General features: G+C 34.6%; 1 protein-coding gene, 1 long non-coding RNA gene and 1 other non-coding gene across 10 annotated transcripts in view; 2 read left to right on the top strand and 1 right to left on the bottom strand.

Annotated features, from left to right (window-relative positions):
* The window catches only part of pxb, a 173,087-nt gene that overhangs the window by 108,528 nt on the left and 37,593 nt on the right, over window positions 1-26,966 (top strand). For 2 of the 6 annotated variants that reach the window (XM_069037454.1, XM_069037452.1), the window contains one exon: window positions 25,603-25,825. In XM_069037454.1, the coding sequence (XP_068893555.1) occupies window positions 25,619-25,825 (207 nt within the window). In that variant the 5' untranslated portion in view covers window positions 25,603-25,618. The other 4 variants (XM_069037455.1, XM_069037450.1, XM_069037451.1 and 1 more) reach the window with 4 other exon arrangements.
* Window positions 10,961-11,033, top strand: TRNAR-UCU (transfer RNA arginine (anticodon UCU)). The gene has a single exon. It is a non-coding gene; the product is annotated as a tRNA-Arg (tRNA).
* Window positions 13,735-21,431, bottom strand: LOC138122995 (uncharacterized). Of its 3 annotated transcripts, XR_011156679.1 has the most exons (5): window positions 21,300-21,431; window positions 15,112-15,152; window positions 14,668-15,058; window positions 14,368-14,618; window positions 13,735-13,929 (listed from the first exon to the last, which is right to left on the bottom strand). It is a non-coding gene; the product is annotated as an uncharacterized lncRNA (long non-coding RNA). The 3 variants fall into 3 exon arrangements; XR_011156678.1 differs by lacking the exon at window positions 21,300-21,431 and having other exon boundaries at window positions 13,735-14,127; window positions 15,112-16,996; XR_011156677.1 differs by lacking the exon at window positions 21,300-21,431 and having other exon boundaries at window positions 15,112-16,996.

Genomic DNA, 26,966 nt, shown 5'->3' with positions numbered 1-26,966 from the left:
TCCGTTGTAAAATATTTGATGAGGCTTCCGGATAATCCGTATAAAATATTTTATAGGTAATTTAGCGTCAAGTTTGTTTTCTGCGAGAGATTATCCCGGGACATCTGGTGCGCGGCATCAAAGATCGGACGGACACTTTGGATTAATGAAGGCAGACACACAGTCAGCCAGATCACGATGAAGATGTCAAAGCATTGAACAGGCGGGGCGAGTCGCGTGACGCCGCGACGGGCCGCAACTAATTATGTCTGGAAATAAAGTCTCACTTCTGCCAAGCCATACCGATCCAACTTTTCCTTCACGAACGACGAAACCCGCCGCCAAACAGGCGGTTCACCAATCGAATCGAATTATTGAAAAGCACATTATTAACTTTCTCCGGAAGGTGAACGTCGAGATTTGACATGCCGGTGGGAATCGTTATTAAAAGTGGTGTTCCAGGGAAAATTTGCTTGCAGAAGCCGCCAACGCACCACCGGTCAATCGGGACATTACCGCGTCGGGACTGCGCCGTTTCGTTCTGAAAAAGTGCAATAAAACTGTAAAACATAAATTGCTAAATCAGCAGCAAAAATTTATTCGTCGGTCTTAAGTCTGTGAAGTCAGCTTTTTTCGGCGCCCAAGCCTACACCATCTTTGAATTTCGCAATAAAAATTATTAGAGCATAGAGCGGAACGCCACGTCGTTTTTCACGACCACCTGCAAAAAACTGAATATGATTTTTAATCAACATTTTACAACCTCATTTTATTAATTTTTATTGTTACCAGTTTTCAGTCGTGGGCTCAAACTCGGATTTTTATTGCAAAAAATCGTGTTGCATCGCTGCATTATTCAAAACCATGCGTTACGGTCGTACCTGTAAACCTGGCTTTATAGGAAGCGACTTCACGCTTAGTCTAAGCCCAAGATTTCAACATTAAGCACTCATTACTTTTCAAGTTCCCGATTAACAAAAGGTTAAATGAATAAACGGATGGATTTAAAATTCTATTAAACACATCAGCAGAAACGCATAATGTCGGCACATGTATTTTATGTCCCTTCTTTCTTTTATACAATCTTTTAAATCTGATTACTAAATATCGTGTGAAATTTGCAATCGAAAATAAATAAGGTTTTGTGTGAATAAAAAAAAATACTGGGAGGATAATCATTTCTTTAATTATATGCTGTAAGACAGCCAGAAAATACGAATGCGAGAAAGTAAGGTTAAGATGTTGTTTATTGACGTTTCATGTAAACTTGTGCAGCAGCTTCAAATTACACCAAGAATCTGACGAAAAATTAGAATTAACGTCAAAAAAAAAATGTAAAAGCTGCTCCGTTTATGTTTAAAGCATAAAATTATCAAATTTTTAGCGACTAAAATTAATTGTATTAACGGCCGTATTCACCAACGCCAGTTAACGTTAACTGTAGGTTAAAATACTTCGTTACTTTAGTTACCTATTGTTATAACAATGTTTTCGTATATTTTAACCTACAGTTAACTTTAACTGGCGTTGGTGAATACGGGCCTAAGTGTAATAAATCTATCTGTACTGTATATCTATTTGCGAAATTTTTAAAATTCAATTATTACTTTGAGAATAGTGCCAATATTTTTAGACCAATAGAATTTGTTAAACATTTTATAGTGTACATGGTGAGTGAATTTTGTACATTCGTCAACTATGTTAATTAACGCTACATTTTTTGTAATAAATACGTTATGTCGGAATTTGTTTGAGTCATCGTAAGTATTTGGAATGCCTTTCTACGATGTTGCGGAGAAAAAGAAACACTACAAGCGACAAACTAGATTTTTCTAATTTTTTGTCTCGCATAATAAGCAGTCGAATCGAGTTTCATTCCTTGAAAAATCCAATTTATTCAAATGCCTCGAATACTTCATTATTTAGTATGCACAACAAAACGAAAACTTAAATTAAAATTTGTAAACACATTTTCAACGACTAATTAACACTCACCCTGAATATAACTATTTATGACATCGATCAGTTATCAAACACAATCCGAGTACGTCTTCTACTAGGAAATAAAATATAAGGTTTGACCCAAGTTTTCACAACTTTTCAACTGAGAAACAGGTAAAACAATTTTGGTTTGGGATCGACTTGTTCTGTTGCAAATATTGCCTCAGGATAATTGGAACGTTCGTGTATTGAGGGACAAGAAAAAGTGGTTCACCCTCTTTTTCGCATTTCTAAATTTCTAGACATATACATATTATTTTCATAAGCAGATACATTTAGGAAATAAAGACACAAGCTTTTAATTTTATGTGACATTCTTAATGAGCATGTGATGTAGTTGTCTTCCATTATTTAATCAAAGATACAACATTTTGTACTAATAACTATACTTAACATATCCGTGAAAATAGTAATTTTTTGTAACATGTAACATTTTACAAGTGGGAAATTTACACACAGGAGAGCGGCGAGTCTAAAAATATGCTTTATCTACGATCATTACATAAAAGCAACTTTATTGATGTGAAAGCTCTTATTGGTTCCCAGCCATGAATAAAATTGACAGGATCTTTGATACATCGGACTTGAACCAATCAAAATTAGAAATTGCAGTAACTGCAGCAACCTAACCAAATACAAGAACATAGCCATGGTAACTAAAAGAACATTAAAATTTTTAAAGTTAAAAATATTGAGCTAAGAATAATAAGTATAGTATTATACTCGCAAGTAAAGGTTTTTATCCACTTAAATGATTAAACACACTCGCCTTCGGCTCGTGCAGCAACCTTAATTTTCGTTGATAAAAACCTTCGTTCCTTGCTCATGTAATAATATACATATTACACACAAGTTGCCTACATATTTTTTTCAAAAAAGAATAATCAATAGAACTGCAAAATATTATATTTCCGTAACTTGGGAAACCAACTACAAGTCAAAAGCTGTCACCATGTTGTGACACAAGGTGTTATACAATTACCTTCACAAAATGAACGCACTAGTGTGATAAAATATGACAGTATGACATTCAAATGAAAGTCAATACAATTTGTATTGATAGTAGATAAAGTAAGTACATATTTTATTTTACGTTGTGAAAAAAATGTTCACGTTGGACTCATAACATTGATTAACGTCAGCTTGTTTCAATGGTGGTAGAAAGATGTTTTATGTGGAGATAAATTTTAGGAAGAATGTGTAAACGTAAATAATGTTGACGTTACCTGCGCAATGTCTACGTTAACCACAAGGCAGCCGCTGGAAGCAATTAAGTCCATAAACGCAGCCTAGAAATTCGCTTTCTATGAACTATTATCTTGCCCCGACAATGACTCAATTCCTCCACGGTCTGCTTGGCAAATTGATCAATTTGGTTTATAATTATACCGTTGTACGTCCAATAACAGCCTCAATCATGCCTTTTTTAAGTCGAGACCATTGTAAGAAAAGAATCGGTCGAACAATCGTGATCGGTAATATTTTGAAGGCGATGACAGTAACAACGGCAGAAGTGTGAAACCGCCAGAATGAACTCGCCGTAGCATCTATAATTTCTCCAAGTGCACTGTATCAAATATCAGGGGTCGTATAATACCAATCACATGGCCCGATGAGCAGGAAGGTTATTATTTTGGGACCGACTAACTCGATTTGTATCAAAATAATCCCCCCCGTGATGTTTATCAAATATGATTTTTATTCGGTGCACTCTTTCATGCTAGAATGCCTGCAAAAGTGAACTGAGGACGGGAGATAAAAACTTTCGCCAAGTTTTTAAAGCTAGGGTTACTAGGGGAAATATGTTCGCCCCTAAGCATTTCCTGAAACGTGAAGAATTGCGTTAGTTCTGGGTGTACACGACATTAACGCAATAATGCAAATTCGATTTGATCTCTTTCAGTGCAGCGCCCCACTGAAAATTGCTCTTTTATAAGGACGGCGACGGAATTGATTGCAAAGAGTAAAATTCATTATTTATTTATTTTTCATTTCTCCAAGTTGTTCCGGGAGTTTTGAATTTCTACCTCACGAAATTACCAACGACTCGGGTAACTCGATACTTTGAAATGTATATTTTTCGCTTTTTTGCCCCGAGTGGGTGGCGCGGTTCTGATAAAATAACATTCTTTAGCGGAATTCTCTTATCAAATTCGCGTAGAACGTCGTTGGCAATTATTTGATTAAACCGTTGCGGAATCAGACTCCGCAGTTGCCGCCGCATCAATTTCAACATATTATATTAACACAATTCTTAGTTTCTGAAACTATGTGACAACAAAATCCTTCACCAATCATTTAGCCGAATTATTCCAATTGCATTGCAAAAAAATCTGGTATGTGTAGAGTGTAGGTAAAACCAAATTGATTCACTGGAAAGACCCCCACTTTAATTAAATGACTGATAACTTCCTTCAGTGAAGGGTTAAGCACCCGTCGTGCTTATCAGGTGAAAGATTATAAAATGAGACGCTTTATTTTTAATAGATCTCTTACGCAGAAAGTGGGAAATTTTGTCCCTTTAGTGGCGCAGCTAGGTATATTTAAAAATTAAATCTAAACTGAAAAATTACCAATTTTTAATTCAGTACGCAGGTGTTTACAGATCAATCAGTGTTGTCTTCGTATAGATGGTTTTAAACGTGCCGAAAGTGAAAAACTCTTGTAGCATCTTGGATTAAAGGGTCTCCACGGTTTATTCTCCAAGATGAAAAAGTTTTCTGCAAAGCACGTGGTAAAACTGTGAATTTTAGTTTTTCCTCATTACGGTAGCACATACATTCATATTACCAATTGAAGATTAGAATTGTTTGCCCTCAATTTTCACATATCGGTGATGCTCCTTAGATACATTTTGTTCCAAACTTTATGTTCACATTGTATATTGCAAATTTGCTAATTAGTATGTAACCATTTAGAAAAAAAAACAATGCTACAATGTTGTGAAGGAATCTTCAGTGAAGTTTTTTCTTACGGAAGTTGTACCAACTAAAAACATGTTACTAATGGTCTAAGATACGGCATCCTGCACGGTTAAAGCTTAATTTAAATCATGTGACTTGTTTAAACACAGAAGAAATCAGTTTTGAGACGTCAATGCTTTAATTATTAATGTTAAAAAATCTTTTTGAAGGATTCAGTTGGTATAAAGAAAAGCTCCCCTATTACCGAATTTAACTAAGATTACAAAAACATTATATTGCCAAAACACCTCTAAACGTAGAAAGAGGATTCTTTAGTTAAAATTTTTAATGTAGAGTGAGTAATTGGTGTTGGAATGATTATTTTTATCATTTATTTATATCATAAATTTAAAATGGCAAAGTGGAACCACAGTAGTTACCAAATACATATTATGATAATATACAATGTTTAAGTTAAGGATCAACATAAAACTGTTGTTGTTGTCGTGAGTACAAACAATGGAAAAAGTACATAGTGTTAAAACTCTTGTTTCAAGAAAGGAATAATGTCCATCAAAAAAGCAGAGCTAAATGTTTGCACAACCTTCATTTGTAGTTGGTAAACGATTTTTCCTGTACAAAAAGATAATACGACCAATGTGAATTAAAGTATTGCAGATGTTGAAACATTTGCCTTTTCTGCCTAATTGTTTCCAATCCTTGAGTGGTAGCAAAAAACACAAAGAACCTAGACATTCTGCAAGCAGCTACAAAATATTCTAACATTATGTAAAACCCCATTCACGAAATCAAATTTTGTGGGCCTGTGTAATTATTTATAATAGGTTCAGGTAATCTAGTGTTATATTTTTTCTAATTAACAAAAATCGTATTATGTTATGCAACTACAATAATTATAATACAAACGAAATTACAAGCTTTAAAAAAACACAATGACCTTGAACTTTTAAAACATTTTCGCGAGTCGCCGTATTGGGGGAATATCGCCCCCCATTCTCCCTACAATTCACGCTCTGTATACACTGCACTGATTCAATATTTACATTGTCCTCCAATGAGATTTTCAAAAGGTTGCAGTTCTGATAAAATTGATAATATCTGGTTGTCGCGGGCCCCTAAATAAAAATAGAGATGTCTTAAAATCACCTCTGAAAATAAATTATTGTTTGAATGCATAATTACTCACTGAATTGGCTGCAGCAAGTTTACTGCCACTAGTGCTACTCCCAAAAGCGCTTCTAATAACACAAAATTAACCAAAATTGATACATTACATACCTAGGTACATAATAATTGTAATAAAATAGCTTTTTTTTTTAATTTGTCGAACAGATTTGACGAACAAATTTAGTGTAATGAGCTGTTTGATTCAGCACTCAAAATTACCAAATAGGAGTTAGTTTAATAAATCGTTGCGTTTTTGTATTGCAAGACAAACCAATCTAATGATTTATGACAAAATAGTATAATTTATCAACAACAGGATCAATTACCTTCTTGAAGCCTCTAATTTACAGCTTCATTTATAAATGTGAACCGAGCCAGCCTGATTCCACAGTACCATTACCTGTTCCCGACAAATCCCACTGTGGCATAATTTACGAACGTTCAAGTACCTACACAGGTAATAAGTAAAAGCAATGTTTAATTTTATAATGCAAAAGTGGGTTTTATTCACAACCTAATTTGCTAATTTCGCAAATAAAAATTGAGAGAATAAAAAGGAGCTAGAAATTTGATCTGAAATTAGTTTCTTTTTTAATTATTGTGTATTACATAACGAAAAAGTACCAAACAAATGTGTATCAAATCTGATTAAATTCGTTCGTCGCTATGTTGCGGGTGGAAGCAAAACTTGTTTCAAATAATACTCAATTGGTGGATATTTTATAAGAATGTTGTGTACCAACGTGGGCATACTTTGAGCAATTTTCGTTCACGTAATTCCGGACATTAGCGATTAATTACGTCAGGTGAAAGATCCGCACTAACCGATTCTGGTTTAATAGCTGGGGCGGCTCGTTTATGCCGCCACATAATCAGTGTAGAGAATATGGTTGTTCCCAGGTAGAAACCCGAGCCGGTCCCTACCTGAGGCCAAATGTGAGGCAAAGACGCGTAATATATCTCTTCGACCAAACAAAGTCAACTGCTGTATCGGCTTACAGATATGAATCTAGATTACTCAAGTTTATTGATTCTGGCATTGGCATTCAATATTTACCTAGGCTTAAGTTGTTTTAAAGTGCGTTATAATGTGTTTATCTTTTCCCGAGAATACTTCAACTTCGACAGGATTTACCGTGTGATCCAACCACCTCACGAGGCCTTTGTTTGCCGTCGAATTATCAAGTACTTACCAAATTTCGAGCATCAGTTCGGCACTTCGTCAAATAAGCGACCCAACCCCTGACCAAGTACCTACGAAGCAACCGCATTGCCAAGATCAAATATTAGCAAGTGAACTTTGTGTCGGCCATTGTTTAAGCAATGTTGAAAAACATTCATTAGCGAAAACGAAATTCCCGACGTAAATAAGCCGTGTAGGCCGCTGGAAACTTCCTTGACAGCAACGGGCCGTCATTTATTATGTCGAGTACTGTAATAAACGTAATAATGATATGCAAATTAGCAATAAATTACGAGAAAGTTTGGAAAAGTCCAACACTTCGAACTGAACTGTGTAGTTCGAGAGTGTTAAGATTTTTGTCGGCCCATCATATTACAGATGTAAATTAGTTCTTCTCTGCTGTTTTATTCGAGGCGTTCTTCAAATTAAGTTGTTTCAGTTTGTTCGGCTTGTTTTCGTCTCTGCAGGGCATCTCAAATCGAGTCCGTGCCATCAAGAAGTTTGGCGGAAATTGAAACAGGGATGCAGGTATTGGGGAGGCGGCTGAGGGACAGCATTTGTTCTTTGAATGAGGGTTGCGTCTAAAATATTCCGGCCCCCGACCCGACGACAATTTACAAATTATTAATCAAATTTGTTCGGAGGCCCCGTGAATCTTGCGGTTCACGGGCAAAATCTGTTTAATGAAAAATGCAACGTTCGATTCCGTGGCAAAATTGTAAAACTAAAATATTTTATGTATCGGGGGAGTTTCTATTAAAATTTCAACGATCCTTGTGTTGAAATAAGCGGTAATGATTACGGAAAGACCAGAAATATCTTATAAAGAAGGACAACGTAAAAAGAGTGGAAAAGATATTTTATCTAATCCCGTGGGATAAATGACACTTATCCCACTCATTTGAGTGGAATAAGGAACTTCATTACCGGACGCATTGCATTACTCCACTCAGTGGGATAAGTGAGCTTCATTACCCCACTCAGTGGGATAAGTAAGTCATTATTCCACTGAGTGGTGTAATGAAACTGGCGGAAATAAATTAGATTTACCTTTTTTTTTTAATTCGGGGCGGTCTTAGATAAAATTTTGTACATAACACGTGGGCTAAGCATATTACAGGAAACTCGTGTGATTACAGATGAACTCGGGCTAACGCCCTCGTCATCTGCAATCTTCACACTCGAATCCTGTAATATTGCTTTTATCCCACTAATTGTGTAAATAATTATTACGTTTAGCGAAGGTTGCTTAGAAAAAAAATGTTTTGGAAATATCAGACAAAGAAGAATTTATAATTGTTAATATACTCAATAGTTAAATGTTCGTATGATGACTTATAATATTTTTTGAGAAAGAAAGGATTTAATAAAAAATAAACGCTTAACTCAATACTTTTGTGAGAAATTAATTATTCTATAAAATTTGTAATTTGCTGCGTAGAACATGTGTTCACATGCATAATATGAATAACAAGAGAACTGCAATGAAGGGAATAAACATTATCATTATCAAAACTGGTGTACGATAAAATTAACCAGGATAACAAGAAACTTGAGTGCGAGGGATACTAAGAACAGATTGCGCAAAACTGTTCTATTTAAATTTAACGCTTGATTAAAGATAATTTTTACTGCGATTATAACAATGGCTTCTGTGGAATCAAGTTGTTGTTAATTACGAGTATGTAAAATGGAATAAACTATTTTATAGTTTTTTAGGTATGTAATTTAATAGTGATCAAAGCAGGTCTATATTTCTATGTTACAAAAGAATATTATGTGAAAATATAAATAATTATTTTTGTTTAATTATTGATTTTTAAATATTTAAGTTATGGAGAATTAAAAATTTTAAATGATTTGACATTTACGTGAAATAGATATGGCAACGTTGCATGGCCGTGAGTAATCAGCTGCTGACAACGTCTAAAAAAGTTAAAATTGTCTTAAGAAATGGATCCAAAAATGAAACATTTCAGAGTAATGAAAGACCTGCAACAAAAATAGTGGGAAACAACCAAACAACATAAATCAATGCAACACGAGTAGAAAAGAAATGATCTGGATGCGACGTTGTCAAAATTCCATTGTACCGACAGTTATGTAATTGAGGTTCGTATATAGCCGACAACAATTCCCACGATTTATAATAATTTTAAATAGACATTTGTGGCAAACTAAGCTGGTCCATTTTTATGTAATTTACGAGATTCAACTAATATGTATAATTTTCGCTGTTTGAAATTTTCATCTTTGGTTTATTGTGACAAAAATTGTAAAGCTTGTTTGACACGATGCTAAATTTTGTAGAAAATTTGTTAGAAAATGAGAGAGACCCTCGATCAGGACCAATGAACGATCAGGATCATAGTCTGTCGTTCATTGGTCCTCTCTCATTTTCTAACAAATTTTCTACAAAATTTAGCATCGTGTCATACAGCCTTAAGAATATGAGGTTCAGTGAGTCTGTGAGTTTCTCCATTAACTGCCTGTTAAGAGTCCTTCTTACTGAAACGTCGAGGTTACATTTGATTTAAAAAAAAATTGAATGCATCTGGTGTTACTCAATAACATAATAAATATTCAGATTTTTATCTTGGGGTGTCTAGCGACCGATCCACCTTAATGATTTTTTAAAATTATACATACATACTTATTTGTGTTTGTATGTACATATTATGTATGTGTTTGCAAATACATAAATAAAAAACTTTGTACAACTATTTTGTAACAGCATAGACATCTTTCTTCATTTTTTATATAGGTCACGGTTAATAACTGAGTTTAGTTTACCGCATGAAATTTGATAAATGGCCTGTCAAGTCATTTGTCCACTTCGTGATAAAAGTTTCTAAGAACGTTATTATTAAGATCAGAAAAAACTAAGAAAAGTATGTTGAAACTCAATTATTGAAGAGTTTGAATTTAGACATCTCGGGTAGATTTTTTAAAATTACTTCATGTATTTTATGAAGTCATATGTCATTAATCTTTGATCTCGTTTAGTAATGTAGCCTGCGTTCATGAATGCTGCGTGGACTAATTTGAGTCTCAAAAAGCGTTACATACCCAAAGAAAAATACATATGTACTTATGTAGACATTACACAAAAAAATAAGTACAGTCTAAAAAACATTTGGATTGTAAGTATCTACGGATATAAAAACATGTTTACTCATGTTTTACGTACATGACGTAGTTAGAAACATAAAATCGAAAACTCACCCGGTACAGTTTTACTTCCACCCCTAAAATCGCGACTTCTAATTAAACAAACTTAATTATTAATAATAAAATTTAATCATATTTATAATGACCCTGTAAATGAGAGACCATAAGAAGGCAAATGATTCTTTTGTTGATAAATTATACCAGTTTGTGATTTTATAATTTTTATTGCTGAATCAAATACTAGATTAGAATTCATCTTGGTTAAAATGTATTAATATACAGTCTCGGACAGAAAAAAGAAGGACAATGTTTTTTCGCTAATGTAAGTCGGTTTACTCTTTGTATGGAATTCGTGATTTTGCCGGTGGAACTTAAATTTGTCGCACCAGATCATTTATAGCTACAAAAGTATTTATATATAGTCTATAAAACTTTTTGAATGTCAAGAAACTTTCAAAAATATTTATTACCGAGTTATCAAGAGTAATCTTTTATTCTTGCTGTGATTTTTTCCAAGAAAATTTTATAACCAACAGTCCCTGTGGCGCAGAGGATAGCGCGTTGGACTTCTAATCCAAAGGTCGTGGGTTCGATCCCCGCCAGGGATGGTGCTGTGCAGTTTTTTTTTTCACAATTAATTCTGAAACGTAAACTTTAATTTATGTTTATGTTAATTTCACTCATTCACGTGCTGATCTCTGAATAAATAACTCAAAAAAACTTTCTGTCATTATTTCTTTTTCTATTTTTTTTTAATTTTCTTCAATAAATAATTGCCATTGCCTTTAAATTTTTATTTTTTCGGAGTTTTCTTTTCTTTTTCATAACTACTTTTATAATAACTTATAGAACACTATTAACATATTATTAACACACATCATACCAAAAATGTACTGTTAACTATGTAGTACAAAGTGTCTATAAAAGAACGTACATATATCAAGAGTCCTGTGGAATTGTGAAGCTCTATAATTTTATTGTGTCGAACTATGTTGAGCCGTTGAAGCCGTCGAATCAGATGTCAACAGTCAAATGTCCAATTATTAAATCTTAGCGCCAGTTGTGAGTTCGACGTCGTAGTTGTTTTGCTTGTATGTTTCTATACATATTTTAATTACTGTTCATCTTACAACAGTCTATTAAAAACCTGTCATTAATGGACTTCTATACCTACATAACTTCTGTTTTTCTATTTGATACCACAATATACAGAGAGCAGCAAAAATCTAAAATACTTATTCGAATTTCACAGGATTTTTATACGTTCTTTTATAGACACTTTGTATAATAGTATCCGGTTCTCCAAATCAAAATCTGGTCAAGACTGCTTTGTCACAAATTTTGTTTGTTTCCCATATGTTGTAGCTTACGAAACCTTGCAGCTGTCAGCTGTCACAGTGGTCAAGTTTAACCTCCAATTTGTGACGAAGTGTTACTGTTTTTTTTTTGTGCTTCATTGTTTTTACAAAACAGTTTTTTCCCTAAACTAACGGATACATAACACTACACAACGGTTCATTCAACTGAACAAAAGACATTGATGCCTCCTCCATGGTTTATCACTTAGTTAACATGGATCCGTACAGATTTTCAGAACACTATTGATCAGATTTTTATGACTTAGTTGTTATTTATTGAACTGTGTCTACAATATAATAGTCAGTGTTTGGATGAGCGATCTGTTGTATAACATCAATACTTAAGCTTCATTTGTTCATTACATTTCAGTGTTATCTGTGATCCCATAACGTCGTTTGAAAAACTTCCGACTTGGATGTCGTGTAAAGAGAGGTCGTATTCGTTTTCAAAGGAATTACCATTACTAGATATAAAAATCCGTAAAAATTACGCATAATCCTTATAAATAACGAAAGTTGCCAATTTCGTGACGGTTAAATGTTTGCCTGTGAGCATGTTTATTGCCTATTTATATTTTAAGCTCATAATAACGGAACAATTAACACTGTGATGCTTATTTCCCGGGTCACGTTAGCCATAAGAACCCTTTAAACGGTGTGGAAATCAACAGTTGGCTAAAAGAAACCTTCTCCCTAGTGCGACGTTAGTTAAGTTATCATCCATTTGTTAAACCATCTGTTACGTTATAAACATATTTTTGTTTTGCTCGTGATTTCTTTTTATGTGTTCGGTTCACGCCAATTATCACGTCTGTCAGCTGTAAAGCGTAGTAAGATGTTATCGACTGTCTGTCGAAGTTTACCTCTAATATACCTGAAGCGAGGGTAGAAAAACTGACAACTCCAAATTGGCTTCAATCCCTAATCTTTTAGGAAGCATTGTAGCTGCCTTTTCTTGCTATTGTTAATTAATTGAGGGGTTCAGAGCTTTGTGCAACGGGAAGCGGACCGCTGAGCTGTTCCTAGATCTAATAAGTTAATAACCCATTGTAGGGCAAAATGTTTTCTCTTATTTAATCTTCACCTTCAAGACGAAACAGAAGCCGACGCGACGAAGATGTAAATTTTAGTTTTCAAAAATGATGCGTTCGAGTTTCACGGCCGGTGGATCCGAAGGTCCTTGATTAAAACACGACAAGATTCAGAAACTGTCCTAAATAATTAGGGGATGGACCGCCCAGTGATTAGCATGTCGGTCGGAGCAAAACGGTCCTTTAAACTTATCAAAGGGACAAAATTACCAGACTGACTTGCCTCTGATCGCATCCTCTTCACGACTAATTGCTCCCATTAAAACGAAACCTTTCTTGCATAATGCACACGAAAATCCATGGAGCGTAAAAATGTGTTGATGTATCAATTTAAAGTAATGTGTTCATTATGGTCGGCAACTTCTCTTTCAGGTAGAGACGGAGGCCGAATTATATTTTCATTAGTGGTAACATCTGGCCAACGGCTGCTAAAGGTCACTACGCGGAAGAGCCCTTCATCCTCAGGCCAAATTTGTATGGATAACTCGTGCCGTCAAACGGAAGAGGCAGTTTGGGGGAACTGTTAAAAAACTTTCACCATTAATTACACGCTGGATGTTATTACCGTTATTTCATGGTTTATCACCACGAAAAGACAAATAGTTACAACGTTTGTTAACGCCAACTTTACGGCGTCTTTGAAAATTAGTAAAAAAAAATATATGTAGATGAAGTTCATACTTCAAAGTGCTGCCAGTTGCGGATGTACTACACAAAATATCTAAATGTGCAACATTGATTTGATAACTATCTCATCGCAACAATCCAAAACAAACAACAGTTTGAAAATTGCGAAAATATTTTTAAAAAATCAATGACGGCTCGTGGCATTTTTAGATAGGGGGCACAATAATAATGTATTTAATTTCTTACTTAGTTTATGTATTCTACTAACTAACGTTTACATAATAGAATTTATAAAAAAAAAATACGTTACGTACATTACTCTACGTGGCAATTTAATATTCGTCGAGTTTAAAATTAATTAACATCGCCGGCGAGACGACCATTTCTTGATTTCGTAATTAGGTGGTGCTGACATTTTAGTTAATTTCCTGTAATTAGATATAAAAATACAAATCAGTTTTTAACAGTCCGGTAAAGTTAGACTACGGCGAAGCTCTGGGAACTTTTTAGAATGTCGTCTGGAGTTCTTGAATAAGCTCCAGATATTAAACTCCGCATTTATTAAAACAGCAAGACGTTGCTCGACACATAAAGCGGCATCAAGCAGCATTCCGGATAACCTTATTCTGCAGCAACAAAAAATAAAACATTAGCTACCTTAGTTTATATTTAACGTCGCCTTTGAACTGAAGGAGTACTTCAAAGCAATGGCATAGAGAGATTACGAAAAGCTGGAAAATGAAAATTGGAAACGTATACTTTTGCAAAAGTTTTCGTACAGATGAATATGAAACTAGAATTGCTAAGGATTCGTAATTTCCTGCGTTTTTGAGCCTAACCGCAGATAATAATTAATGCAAACTGACCTGTAGGACAGCAGCTAGTCTCTGCAGTGCAAATTATTGAATAATAGTCGAGTGGTGTAATGTCTTGGACAGTACTCAGCTGTAGAAAAGATCCCCCGTTATGCCTTTCTTTGATGCAAAACTAGCTAATTAACTAATTCCCTTCATTTTATGATGTCCCTATGAATCCTTAAGAAAAATTTGCTTTAAAAAAATACATTCCTTCATTTTATGATGTCCCAATTCGTGTCCCAATGAATCCTTCAGAAATCCTTGAGAAATTACAAATATTCCTTAGTTCAACAACTAAGTACTACCTACCTCCTGATTCTTTTTCACAAATCCAATTTTGCCATTGGTACATCAACAATTTGCTTAGTAATGCTAATGACATAACTAATCCTTCTGATGAAGCTTGGTTTCACTATTCTAGTTTCGTTAACTCCCAAAATTATAATCCCCAGTGTTTGGATGATGTTTGGATTGTAACGTCCCGAAGGCGAATTATTATCCCAATCGTCTTTAACGAAACTATTGACACTCGAAGATACCAAAGACTCCTTCTCGAACCCTTTATAAACCAACTGGATGATGCGGAACTAACAAACGGCTGTTTCCAACAAGATTCAACTACAGCTCACGCGGCACGAACAAAATTAATTTTAGAGGAGTTCTTTCCAGGCCAATTGATAAGTGTAGGATTGTGTTCCCCCTTTAAAAAAAGTAGTTTTAGAGATCTCATTAACAATTTGCAAGAACTCTTACAAGTGATTGAAAATGCCAAAGCAAATGCGGCACCTGAAATGCTGAGTAATGTCTTTAGTAATTTAAACAGAAGTGTTCGATGTTGTTTGCAGAAAGGTGGACATCCTTTCCCTAATTTATTTTTCTTCTTAAGAAATATGCGTTTTTGATCCCAACCTCAGATAATTAATGTAAACGATAATAGTTTTATTCGCCTTTACGGAATTCTAAAGCCTCTTCGTTGGCACATCTGCTTAATCGCCTAATTAGCCGTCTCAAATGTGGCCGATTTATGTAAACGAGATCCAAGGAGTATAAAACGAACGCTCGTCACGTGGGTCGCGTCGCCGAAAGTGCAATAATGAAACGTGCAGGAGAAGCGGTGAATGCATCCCCATTAAAAAACGCGATGTGCACAGGCCATTCGAAATGCATTTCGGCCGCCCCAAACGAAAATTTGTATTCGTGGCGGTGCTCCGCGACAAAAAGTTTGCGGTAACTCGTGAACGACGCGTCACATGCCCCCAAGTATCCGTAGAGGAGGCGGCGGCGAAGCCCACCGGCGTAAAACTGAAATACCGTAAATTTCAAATTGCACTTATTATGACTGGGACGTGTCTCAAAACCAAATGAACGTGGACGACGGACAAAGGATTTTTAAAGTCGGGCTCGTGGCCGCGCATTCAAATCCGAGGCTCCTTTATGCGATGCACCTGTAGATAATATTAAAATCATCCGCCCACTTTTATTAGCCTTTCACGACTTCCACTGACACAGTAAACCCATTTGGTATTGTTAGTTTTGGCGTTAGTGCACGAATTAAATAAATGGAAGCAGATAGGAAGGTCGGCAATTAACTGCTTGGTCTCCGCTAATATATTCAACTTGAAGTGATAGGGCAAACAATTACCTCCTTTAATTTATTGCATCGGTTTGTTTTAGAAGCTGAAAATTGTATAATGAATTCCTAGGAGAAACTCTCCTCGCTGAAAGGGTTCATATTGAATTTATTACGATTTAATTGCTCTCTAGGCGCTGGTGCAGCACGAGCGCATCACCCCGTTCCAATTCCACAACCGCACGGAAATTCACCGAATTGCTTAAAAATAAAATTACTCCTAATCGATTTAGACAAATAAACCGGACCGTTTTTAACGTTTAAGTAAATAAATTGGTAGTTAATTACGACTTTTACTACCAATCAGTCTAATAAATAAACTCACCTAAACACTAAACATTGCCAGTTTGCCTCATTTTCACCGGCACAGAGGAAACAATAAGTTAAATCGTCTCGTTCCAAAATGCCAATTTTGAGAAGGCCCGGACAAATTATACGTACTTTGCAACAAATTTGCGATGGAAAATGTAAGTGATTTTTTTCGTATAAAAATCTGAATTAACAGCACGCAATCTCAATCCTAAGTGTTCCAAGTATGGCAGGTGGTCCTAATTGGGAGGGTCAAATTGGATCCCAAAATGTGACGCAGCTCGAGTTATTAAATAAAAGATATCGAAAGGTCAAAAATATGTTTTCATGGACGGCTATAAAAATTTTCAATTCGACAATATGAATGTTTACAAAAATCATCTAGTACCTACAGTTTTAATTGTAAGTAGAGTGCAAGTGGTTTGTTGCAAGTGAAGAGGTTTTATGATGTTGTGTCCAACAAGATAAAATGATTTAGATCATATGATTAATTTATTTTTAATTTTGCTTGTAGAAATGTTATTTATCAAAATAAATTTGTTCTGTTAGGTAGAGATATCCTCCTCGCCAGATATTAGATGCGGAAACTATCGGGAAGTTGGAAACTTTCACAGGGAAATGCAAATGAGACGCTACTTTAGTGTTATTTAGTCGGATTTAAGATAGACTTAAGATTAAATTATTAAGTTAATTTAATCTTCACAAACAGTCGCGGCAACGGTGAATGATTATGTGGATGGGTGAGTTAGAACGGAGGAATTTTAATCATCCAGGCAGCGCTCTTTTCAGAATTGTTGTAATAAACAACATTTATTTTTCTTGTAATTGGGTAGCGCTAGGTAACTGATATAAAAGCTTAGGAGATTATTTCCAAGAAAACTTAAAGTAGGTGCATAATGTTGTTTTTGCGTAAAAGCTGCAATTTTTAACATAAATAAATAAATAAATACTTATATTGGGTGTGTTTTACTTCCATCCCCAAAGTCACTATTTCTGATTATACGAAATGAACCAAAATTGTTACACATGCCACAATAATTTTTGTAGGTTTTCCTTACTTCATATGGCAGGAGATTTTTTTTTATTTATGTATGTATTAAATTTGCAGCAAGGTGGATTTTCGTCTAGTAGGCTTTGATTCAGCAACAAAAATTTAATTGGTTCATTAAATGATCGTTCAAATGATTTATGACAAAATGGTATAATTTACCAATAAAAGGATCATCTACCTTTAAGGTTCATATTTACAGAATTCATTAAAAATGTGAACCGAGCCGGCCCGATTCCAGGGTACCACTACCTGCTCCCATTGTCGCATAATTTACGACTCTTCAATTACGCAGATCATAAATAAAAACCATATTTCATTTTATAATGCAAAAGTGGATTTTATTCAAATCTACTGGTAATTTATATTGTTTCCTCTAATTTGGTAAATATGTAAATACATGTAGAGATCAGAAACTCATTTAATAATACTAACAAATAAATGATGTGTTTAATATTATGATTTTGGAGGAGAAAGTAAAACTTGCTGCACCAGGTATACCTAATCGTGATTTTTTTTCTCGAAGACACGTTTGGGAACTTAATTTTTGCATTATATTCTGTTGCCAAACGTTAAACAAATTTCAAATAATAACTTAATCTAATTATCACTTAATCACATGCCTACATCCACCACCTGTTGACATGTTGGTTAAACAATAAACATCCTTTTAATTTTATATAGTAACTTGAAGACCATATAAGTTGGCACCTCTGAAGCGGCAGTTTAATTTTGGCAAATTGACGCATGTCCTGTGAAAAGGACAAAATTTAGTTAACAAAAAATTAAAAACTTACTTAGTACCCTATTTAAACCATTAAAAAAAGAGGTGCTAGTTGCTGGTTCATTGTCTTTATTATTTACACCGTTTTTTTCACATTCTGAACTGTCATTTCACTCAGGGAATCTACAGGGTGATTCATCTTTTACCGCCGGTGGCAAAATGATCCTTAAGAATTGAGAAAAAATTATGAAATTTACAGATTTAATTTGTCGAAAAATTTACTTTCAGCCGGTGTAATTGATTTCAAAAAAATTTTTTTCTATGAGCAGATATTTATAAAAAACTGTTTTTAAAAAAAATTTCATGTTTAAATTTTTGCATCAGAATGTGGCTAATCACGTATAAAATCAATATCTGCAACCCGTTTCGAAAAATCTTTGATAGTTTTTGAATTATATCGATTTTAATGGAAAAATTGCTTTTATTGGTAGTTGTTGGCTTTTAGGGTTGTAAATTTTCCTTAACAATGACTACCCTGTAACACTGACCTGCTTAGGTGAATTTACGATAAAATTTGTAAAGGACCCACTGCTGTGGCAATAAATACCTTATTGTTAAGATATTGGGACATTATGTCGTAAATCATGAAGCAAATACAAATTTGAATATCAAAATGCGTTTATTTCAATAATACTATATGCCAAAATTGATTTAACATGGTAAAATTGTGTGAAAATACCTGAGTGTACATATGCCACAAGATTGAATAAATTAAACAATTAATAATTGAGAAAATGCCAAAATTTGACATACCTAATTAACTTATAAATTCCATTTTTTGATATTATGTGCCTTGTGGATAATAAATTAGGGCTGCAAAATATGAAAGTGAAATCATAATTTTTAAGGTCAATTTTGCCACCGGCAGTAAAAGATGAATCACCCTGTATAAATTATTGTCTGGTCCAGCTTGCTATAAAAACTTATCAAATTTTGAATGTGCTGAGAATAACTTCGACACTGAATGTCACATTTTCAGGTCGGGTTGTTGGCTTTTAACCAGAGACAAGTTTCAACAATGTTTTGCTCCCACTGACATTAATACGGGGTGATCAAGAAGGACTGTTTAAGTTGGTAACACTGGATCGTATTTTAAATCGTATAACAGGAGTAACTTCCGGTTGTTGCAGACTTGTCGTTGTTAACGCTATACCTATATCAGATATTTGTCAAATAAACCAACAAAACATTATCCAGTTGCAGTGTTATAAATAACACAATTAAAAAAATTTCTTAATTGTATTGCCAACTTAAACAGTTCTTCTTGATCACCCGGTATATGTATTTAATATCTAGATATCAACACCATTAACAGGGGAAAACTCATACCGCCACACAGATTAAGGAATTGGTATGAAGCGCGAATAAAACGTCACTGTTAAAAGTGACCGATAATACTGATTTAAATTAGGCATCTGTTTCAAAAAGGCGGCACAATAATATTTTTCCCAAAGCTGCCTTGACCCGACAATCATTTATGAAGACCCTGTAGGTATAAGTTTTTCATGTAAACTCGATACAAAGTCATTTTTTGGAAATACTGGAAGTGACACATTAAATATGTAATTACAAACAGAATCATAATTCTTTAAAATTGTTAGTCTGTAAAAAAAGACAATTGTCGAAATCTTTTTTGATATTTAACATTGCTTCAAAACGAAGGGAAATGTATTTTTTAACATATTTCTCATGATGCATTAATCTCATTGATCTTATTAAGATTCTGTACTGCTTTCAAAAAAAAAATTGTGAATTTATTTTCACCATAAATGCTTAAACTCGGTACAGGTTGCAAAGACACACTTGTCATTTGCAACAGCACTTTTATGGCATTAGTCATTTGAAATTACTTTAAAACTGTACTTATATGGAAAATATTCAACCCAAACTATGATTTTCTGGTCCCTTTGTGCCTTTATTTGGTTCAGAAATATGAAAAAAATGCTGTTGCAAATGACAAGTGTGTCTTTGCAACCTGTACCGAGTTTAGGTATTTAAATTTACTAAAATCGAATTGACTTGTAATTCTGGATAGTAGCAGTATATTTACGACCAATAACAAATGTTCAGTGTACAATGTTTTTACAATGCAGAATTGTAGATTAAAATGAAATAACAATTTTTATACAACCGAAAGGATAATTGTAAGTCAGCCAAGTGTGTAATGAAACAATGTGATCCATCGTGAGAACAACTCTTTTATTTAGCCGAGATTCTCCACGGATGTTTCAATAATTTCAAGAAACCATCGAAAGAAACTGTCTTTTTTGTCCTCCGGATTATTGCAAAAGCAAAATGATTTTTAGACGATTCAATAGGAAAACATCCTCTGAGTAATTTATTGACAATGTGACGACGGAATCGCTTTTATCTACTTTATCATCAAATTTATTGTAAAACTCTAATCGCTGCACAAAGGAATCCGCCGGCACAGCTCGTCGAAAAGTAAAACCGATTTCCCTTTTCTAAACAGTCCACCGACCTTCACCACGTCCGCACAAACTCCCATCTAAAACTTGATTTTGAACCGATGGTACCTGTACATAAACATGGCCAACTGTAAATTAGAAAATAATGATATTATTATCCCCCCTTCTGGTAATTCTTCAGCATCCCTACCACACCGCCACGTGATTGGTCAGTGTCTCGTGGAGGGGTGTCTGAAGTCACAAGTGGAAAGCATGCAGCTGTTTGAAATAAGTTCAGCATGTAGTTTACGGCAGTTTATTTTCGGGAGTAGAAGGTAGAGGTGCGTGCGTTTCTTCTGCCTCCTCTGTGTGCGACGCTTGTCGTCGAACTTGCGGGTTCTTGGCCGAATGGGATTATAGAAGAGTTGCGATAGTTTTTACGAAGAATTTCAACGAGGAGTTGCGTTGCGACCGTTCAAAACGGGATTTTGTTTGATGTTTTGAGCGCCTTGTGGTGATGTTCAGTTCACGGGAATTAAAAGTGGAGTAAAATGAAAACCGACAAACTAGCTCAGGTGAAGTCGAAGGCTTACGAAGGTGTGTGTGAAGTGCTTCCATTTCCCGACTTAGTCAGAAGTTGCAAACAATTCTTCAATTAGAGCCTAAACCTTTACGTTATTTTTGATTTACCATTTGTGGGGTGTTCAAATTTTATTTGCCTCAGTGGCCACTTCCGGACAAACCTTAAACCACACAACTTACCGTCGAAAAATGACAACTTTTTAGTTAAACTTCAAATTAAACTAACTTCATATTCACAGTTCAGTTCAGTTTCTCCAAATGTTGTAGACAATATAAAGATGTTTCGCGGGGAAGCGCCACCGATGGCGCCACCTATTGAAAGTAACTCTATCGCAATGCCATGAGTAACGTTCCACTATTTTTCTGTGCAGTATTTTCTAATTAACTATCTATTTTACCTTATCGACACATTTTAATCTCTTTATCATTTGCGATACCGGGTCATCAGAATTAGTTGCGTCAAAAACTGGAGCGTGAATTGCCTCTAAATAAATAGCGGTATCGTCGATTTCCGTTTTATTTGTTGTGAGTAAGAGGTAAATATGTAAAAAATATTTAAAATGAATGAAAACATCTTTGTTGTGAAAATGTTTGTGAGCGGATAATTTGAGGAATTGTGGAGTGTAGTTAAAATATTATTTACCCAAGTTAGTGGTCGTGACGTCGCATGTTTAATTTATTATTAACACTTCAAGGTACACCAACGTTGATAGTTTTATAAAAGTGATTAATATAATTGCAAAATGCTTCACATCTCTACATGTTACTAACAGCTTAGTGTAACGTGGAGGGTGTTTAATTATCTTACACTAATGAACGATGTCATCTACAGGCGTACAAATTTCGTATTGATTTAGTGAGATCTGTTTGATTATTGAGTCGAATTGCAGTTTATTATCTCTAAACATAATTATCTAAGTTAACTTGACGTACAGCCGTGCAACGTTATGTTTACAATAATTGGCACAAGATGTATGTAGTGCGTAGGTAGATATTAATCTAAAATCTAAGCTCTAAATTATGTAAGTAATTGCTGTATAACGAACCCAAGATTGTTATTCTTTCATTACTTAAATCAATTACATTTTACCTCGGTCATTTATTTTATTGGGTGAAACGTTTTCATAAACAAAACGCCACTGTCGACGTGTAGGAGTAAAGCTAAACCGTCGTATAACTAATCACGTGCAGAATGTTTTTAATTAAGTATTCATCGCAGTTAATCTTTATATTACATCATACAGTGGTGTTATTATCAAGCTATAACCACAGTTTTTATATTTTACAACCCCTTAACCTCCACTAAAACAAACACGGAATTTATTTATTTTGTAACGAGAAAATTCAGAAACTATTTCAGGGTCCAAGTCAAGGTTTAGATAATAAATACAAACTAAAAGAGGAGTTGACAAAATGAGTGTTGGTGGATTAAAATTAGTCAATTAATAAACAATACATACTACGTTTCTTAAAGTTTTCTTTGGTTTTATTTGAATGTCGAGAAAGGGAAATTGAAACGTGGGGTTGGTTAATTTTGTTGCAGTGAAAAAAGACTAGTTGCAGAGTGTGTCCAAAAAATTCTCATTATAACATGCTCCACTGTTAGTAGAGAGTGTTCCCGATTTTATTTGACAGTTGTCGCACTTTTATTGAGAAGGTTTAAATCTGACAAGTCTTTGCAAATGTTGGCTGGAATGTACACAAATGTCTTGTGTATAGTTTGAGGTTAATTGTAACCACATTATATAAAAAAATTGTTTCACAGTCTAGGACTGGCTTACAAGGTACACTAACTATTACTAAATGAGAACTACAACAAAATGGGAGTTTGAGGCTGTGCACAGGGCTGTGTCGACAGCGTTGCAAATTATCTCACTAACAATTACCTGTTCATAAGTAAATAGATTTGCTTCAATAAATTAAAGTATTTTAATTTAATTATTAATATTCTTATACACAGAGATTAACTTTTGGGCGTCGAGTACCTATAAACTTACACTTACAGAAATATAAGATGATGTTGTGAAAATGTTTTTAAATCAAAATTTATTTACTACATATTTACATTAAAAATATCCCAAGAATACGTCAAATTACTATTATATAAATTAGGAAAAGTGGTGATACTTGTCAAAAGTATAAATGAAATGTAGGTTTTCGAACTCCTTCAGAAGTGGCAGCGTTTCATTACATTTGTCAGTTGGCGTTGCCCATGTTTTCATTAAATTTGTGTAATTTTTCCGTGCAGATTCATTGTTAATGGACACAAACCTATGAGTTTAAATTGATAAAAATGTGGAAGAAAATATGCCAAATCTAGCCCAAAAAAACATGAAAGTCATCCATGGATTTGAATCCGTATGTCTTTTGTGATGTCCAGATCTAACCTGGTTTTTCAAGATGTGTTTATTGGAGCGTGGAGGTCAAGTAACGACATACGATTTCAGATTCATGGATAACTCGATTACAAATTAATTTGATCGCTCTTTACTATGAGCAAAGTGAAGATTTTCTAACTACTGTCACTAATGCAACGTTGCCGCTATGTCAATCTATCAAGCGTTGCAGTTCTTTGCGTTTATTTTTTTTTTCGGAAAAATTAGTTTCCTAATAAAGTTGAAAATGTACAGACATAACCTTCTTAATACTCTACGCAAAATGTTTTAATCCCATGTCATGTTCTTAACTTTTTATTAAACTGTGGACAAGAAATACGTAACTGAGCGATCATTTCCCATAAAACTGGGTACGTGTTGTTTTTCAACTTAATTTTTGCAAAAACAAAATTCTTAAATGCCAAAAACTTTTGATGACATTTTTGCACATAAAAATCTACAAAATGTGCCAAAAAATTATCATCATTTTTATTAATGCCTCAGATTTCTTAGTCTGTAATGATTTAACAATTAACAATAAAAATGTATTTTTTACAATATGTATGTATCAGGAGTCGTTACAATTTGTCCACTCCTTAGTGTAAATTTTACAAAATTTAGTAGTGTAAGTTGTGTTTTGGGAACAAATCTGTCAAATTGTCAGAAAAAGTCAGATGAAACCGTGGACATGAAAGCGGAAAAATATGTATATTAAATGCAACAATACTTCATTAGAGTAGGTAAATGTAATTGGAATAACTATCAAAAATATAAAAATTGAATATCAACAAAGATAAAGTCGCCAACCAAATAAAGCAGAAAGTACCTACTACAAAGTAATTTTGCCAACCGCACTTTTTATTTAGTGGATGAATAATAGTAAACTCGACTTTAATAATTTTTACGGTAGAAAAGTGACATCTTTTAGATGAAATCGAAAAATTTCTTTGCCAACTCTAAGACATGCATTGTAAATCCAAAAGCAACTTTTTAGCCGCCCTATATTAAACTGATTTCATGTACCATCGGTGGACATTCAAAGCTGGGACAAGATCACAAATGTACCTATAAAGTCAAAAATTACAAAATTTGTATCGGTTAAATTTGGTTTTTTACGAAAAGGTTATAAAAATTATGACGGGGTTAATGACGTTTATTTGTCCTCAAAACCATCAAGTTAAAGTTCAGTTTGTTTCATATTGAATGATATTGTTTGTGTTCCCAATTAAATAATTGGTAATTATTCACAGAAACGATTTTTTTGGATAGTTTGTTTTTGACAAATTGGACATTATTTTAATTTTACAAGAGAGTGATGTCAATGTGACAACGGTTAATCACAATGAAAATTTTTTGGATGTCCCAGCTTTTAATGTCCACCGATGGTACTTACGTATAAATAAGTTTACACAACAGATTAATAATTCCAACCGTGATAAGCAACAATAAAAGAATACAAACAGTGTAACAATAAACATTGGAAAATAATTCGGCTGAATAATAGCATATAAACACAACATTTTAAAGACCTCGTTATTGTTTACGACTTTAAAATTAAAGACAATTTATTGTAGCCTATGTGCAGTATATCATACTCACTTAATAAATAACTTTTATCTTTAGGCATAAAATTCGTCGGGATATCCTCGCACGCACCTATATTAATGTTGAAGATGAAAAAATGTGATATATTTGTCTTTTAAACTGTCTGATTATGCATAATAAATTTATATTTGAAAATCTGCACTACTTTTGCATAGACATAGATAAGTTGCATGTGCATTGTCAAGTACTGTTTTCCGATCTAGATTCTAGATAAAGAAAATTTATTCGAGTGTTCGTCAGATTCTTCCTGGTCGACTTACCGATCAAATGCAACGAAATTCCTAAACTATGTACGAGAATAATTTGTAAGCGGCACATCAGAAATGAATGACTCCATTTTATGTTAATTGTATCGTTTTTGACGCATTTAACAACGTGAACAAATAAAGTGGATGCGTGAGCGCGACCGTGTTTGTTCGGTGATTTATCCATCGTTGCTTTTCGATTTAGCCGAGTATCAAGTTTCGAGTCGCCTTTTGACGTGTCCGTAATTTGTTTTCCAGTAATCGGGTGAGGTCTATGGAAAGGCCTGGAGAATACGGAGACGATCCACCGCCAGGTCTCGAGGCCATGTGGGGCATGGAAGCGGCAGCTGAATGCGATTGTCCCGGGCCGCCTCCGGAATTCCTGCTTCCACCGCCGCCCAGGCCGCCCATCCTCCAGCCCTCCGACCCCATGTACTGCACGGAAGACCCCCTACCCATCGAGACGTGTGATGCGCTACCGGTAAGTGATTATCGAACTAACTAAGCGTTCAAATTAATATTACCCCGTGCCAGATCTGCATAGAGCAAAGAGCTAGTTCGCGTCGAGTATTGTCGATGGCTTTGACGGCCAAGATTAGAATGTAAAGCCGCCGTCAGACTAACCCTTTAATTTGGATGTAACTGAGAGGGTTAGACGAGCCCTAAACTTCCCTGGAGGTCGCCCTGCAAAAATGAGACAGCGACGCCTCTTGTATACTTGAAGAACCTTGACAATAAATGACCTCTTGTCGAGGGCACTAAATTTTAAGACGTTTTTAAATGCAGGTGAAATCACAAGTGCTACCGGAACGAAACAGTTGATTTATTTACAATATTTGAAATTTATTATTTTATAGCCCCCTCTCGAGGTTGTGTTTGGAAATTGAAGTTGTTTTGTAAAACAGACAGCTCTTCCACTTTGTGTTCTTGATTTTATGACCAGTTTTATAGCCGAGACCGGTAGCCACGTCAATATATTTACCTATTTTTCTTATTGCAACTCTACACGGTAGTCGCATTTAAATTTCATTCCCGTTTATGAGTTATTTACTGCACCTGCGATTATTAGCCGGAGAAAATACAGAAAATTCTTGTAATTGGATATTCTTACAGTTCCGTCGTGAATACAAGTGGTTCTTTTGTTTCATCGTGCATATTTCTTGTGATTGTCAAAAATTAAATGGACGACCGATTCCGGGAAACATGTTTCGACAAACCATCCCTTAAATGACAACCGTTTGGGGGCCATAAATTTGACAAAGCAGTGTGCTGTAAAATGTCCTTAGCGCAGTCATTATGAAACAAATTTTTAGTGTGCCACTTGACATTTGGAAATGGTTTATGGTCGGTCATTGCCGGCGTAATAATTTAACGTTTTGAGAAACTTTCACGACCCGGTCGGCTATAAACCCATTACATATTAATCACAGGAAAAGCAGAGAAACGTTAACTGTTTACTTCCAATAAAAGAATCCAAATTGCACGCTTAATTATTAAGCAAAAGCTTAATTTTTTAACGCGACAATTTAACAGACGCTCTTACATTATTTCTTAATAATGAACCAGTGAAGAGCAAACGAACGTTAATGAACACATTTTCACCAGCAGCCTCTCAAATTATG

The sequence above is a fragment of the Tenebrio molitor genome, chromosome 2, assembly GCF_963966145.1.
Source record: "Tenebrio molitor chromosome 2, icTenMoli1.1, whole genome shotgun sequence".
Taxonomy (NCBI): Eukaryota; Metazoa; Arthropoda; class Insecta; order Coleoptera; family Tenebrionidae; genus Tenebrio; species Tenebrio molitor.
The sequence above is the reverse complement of the archived record's forward strand: the minus strand, read 5'-3'. Positions and strand labels throughout refer to the sequence as shown.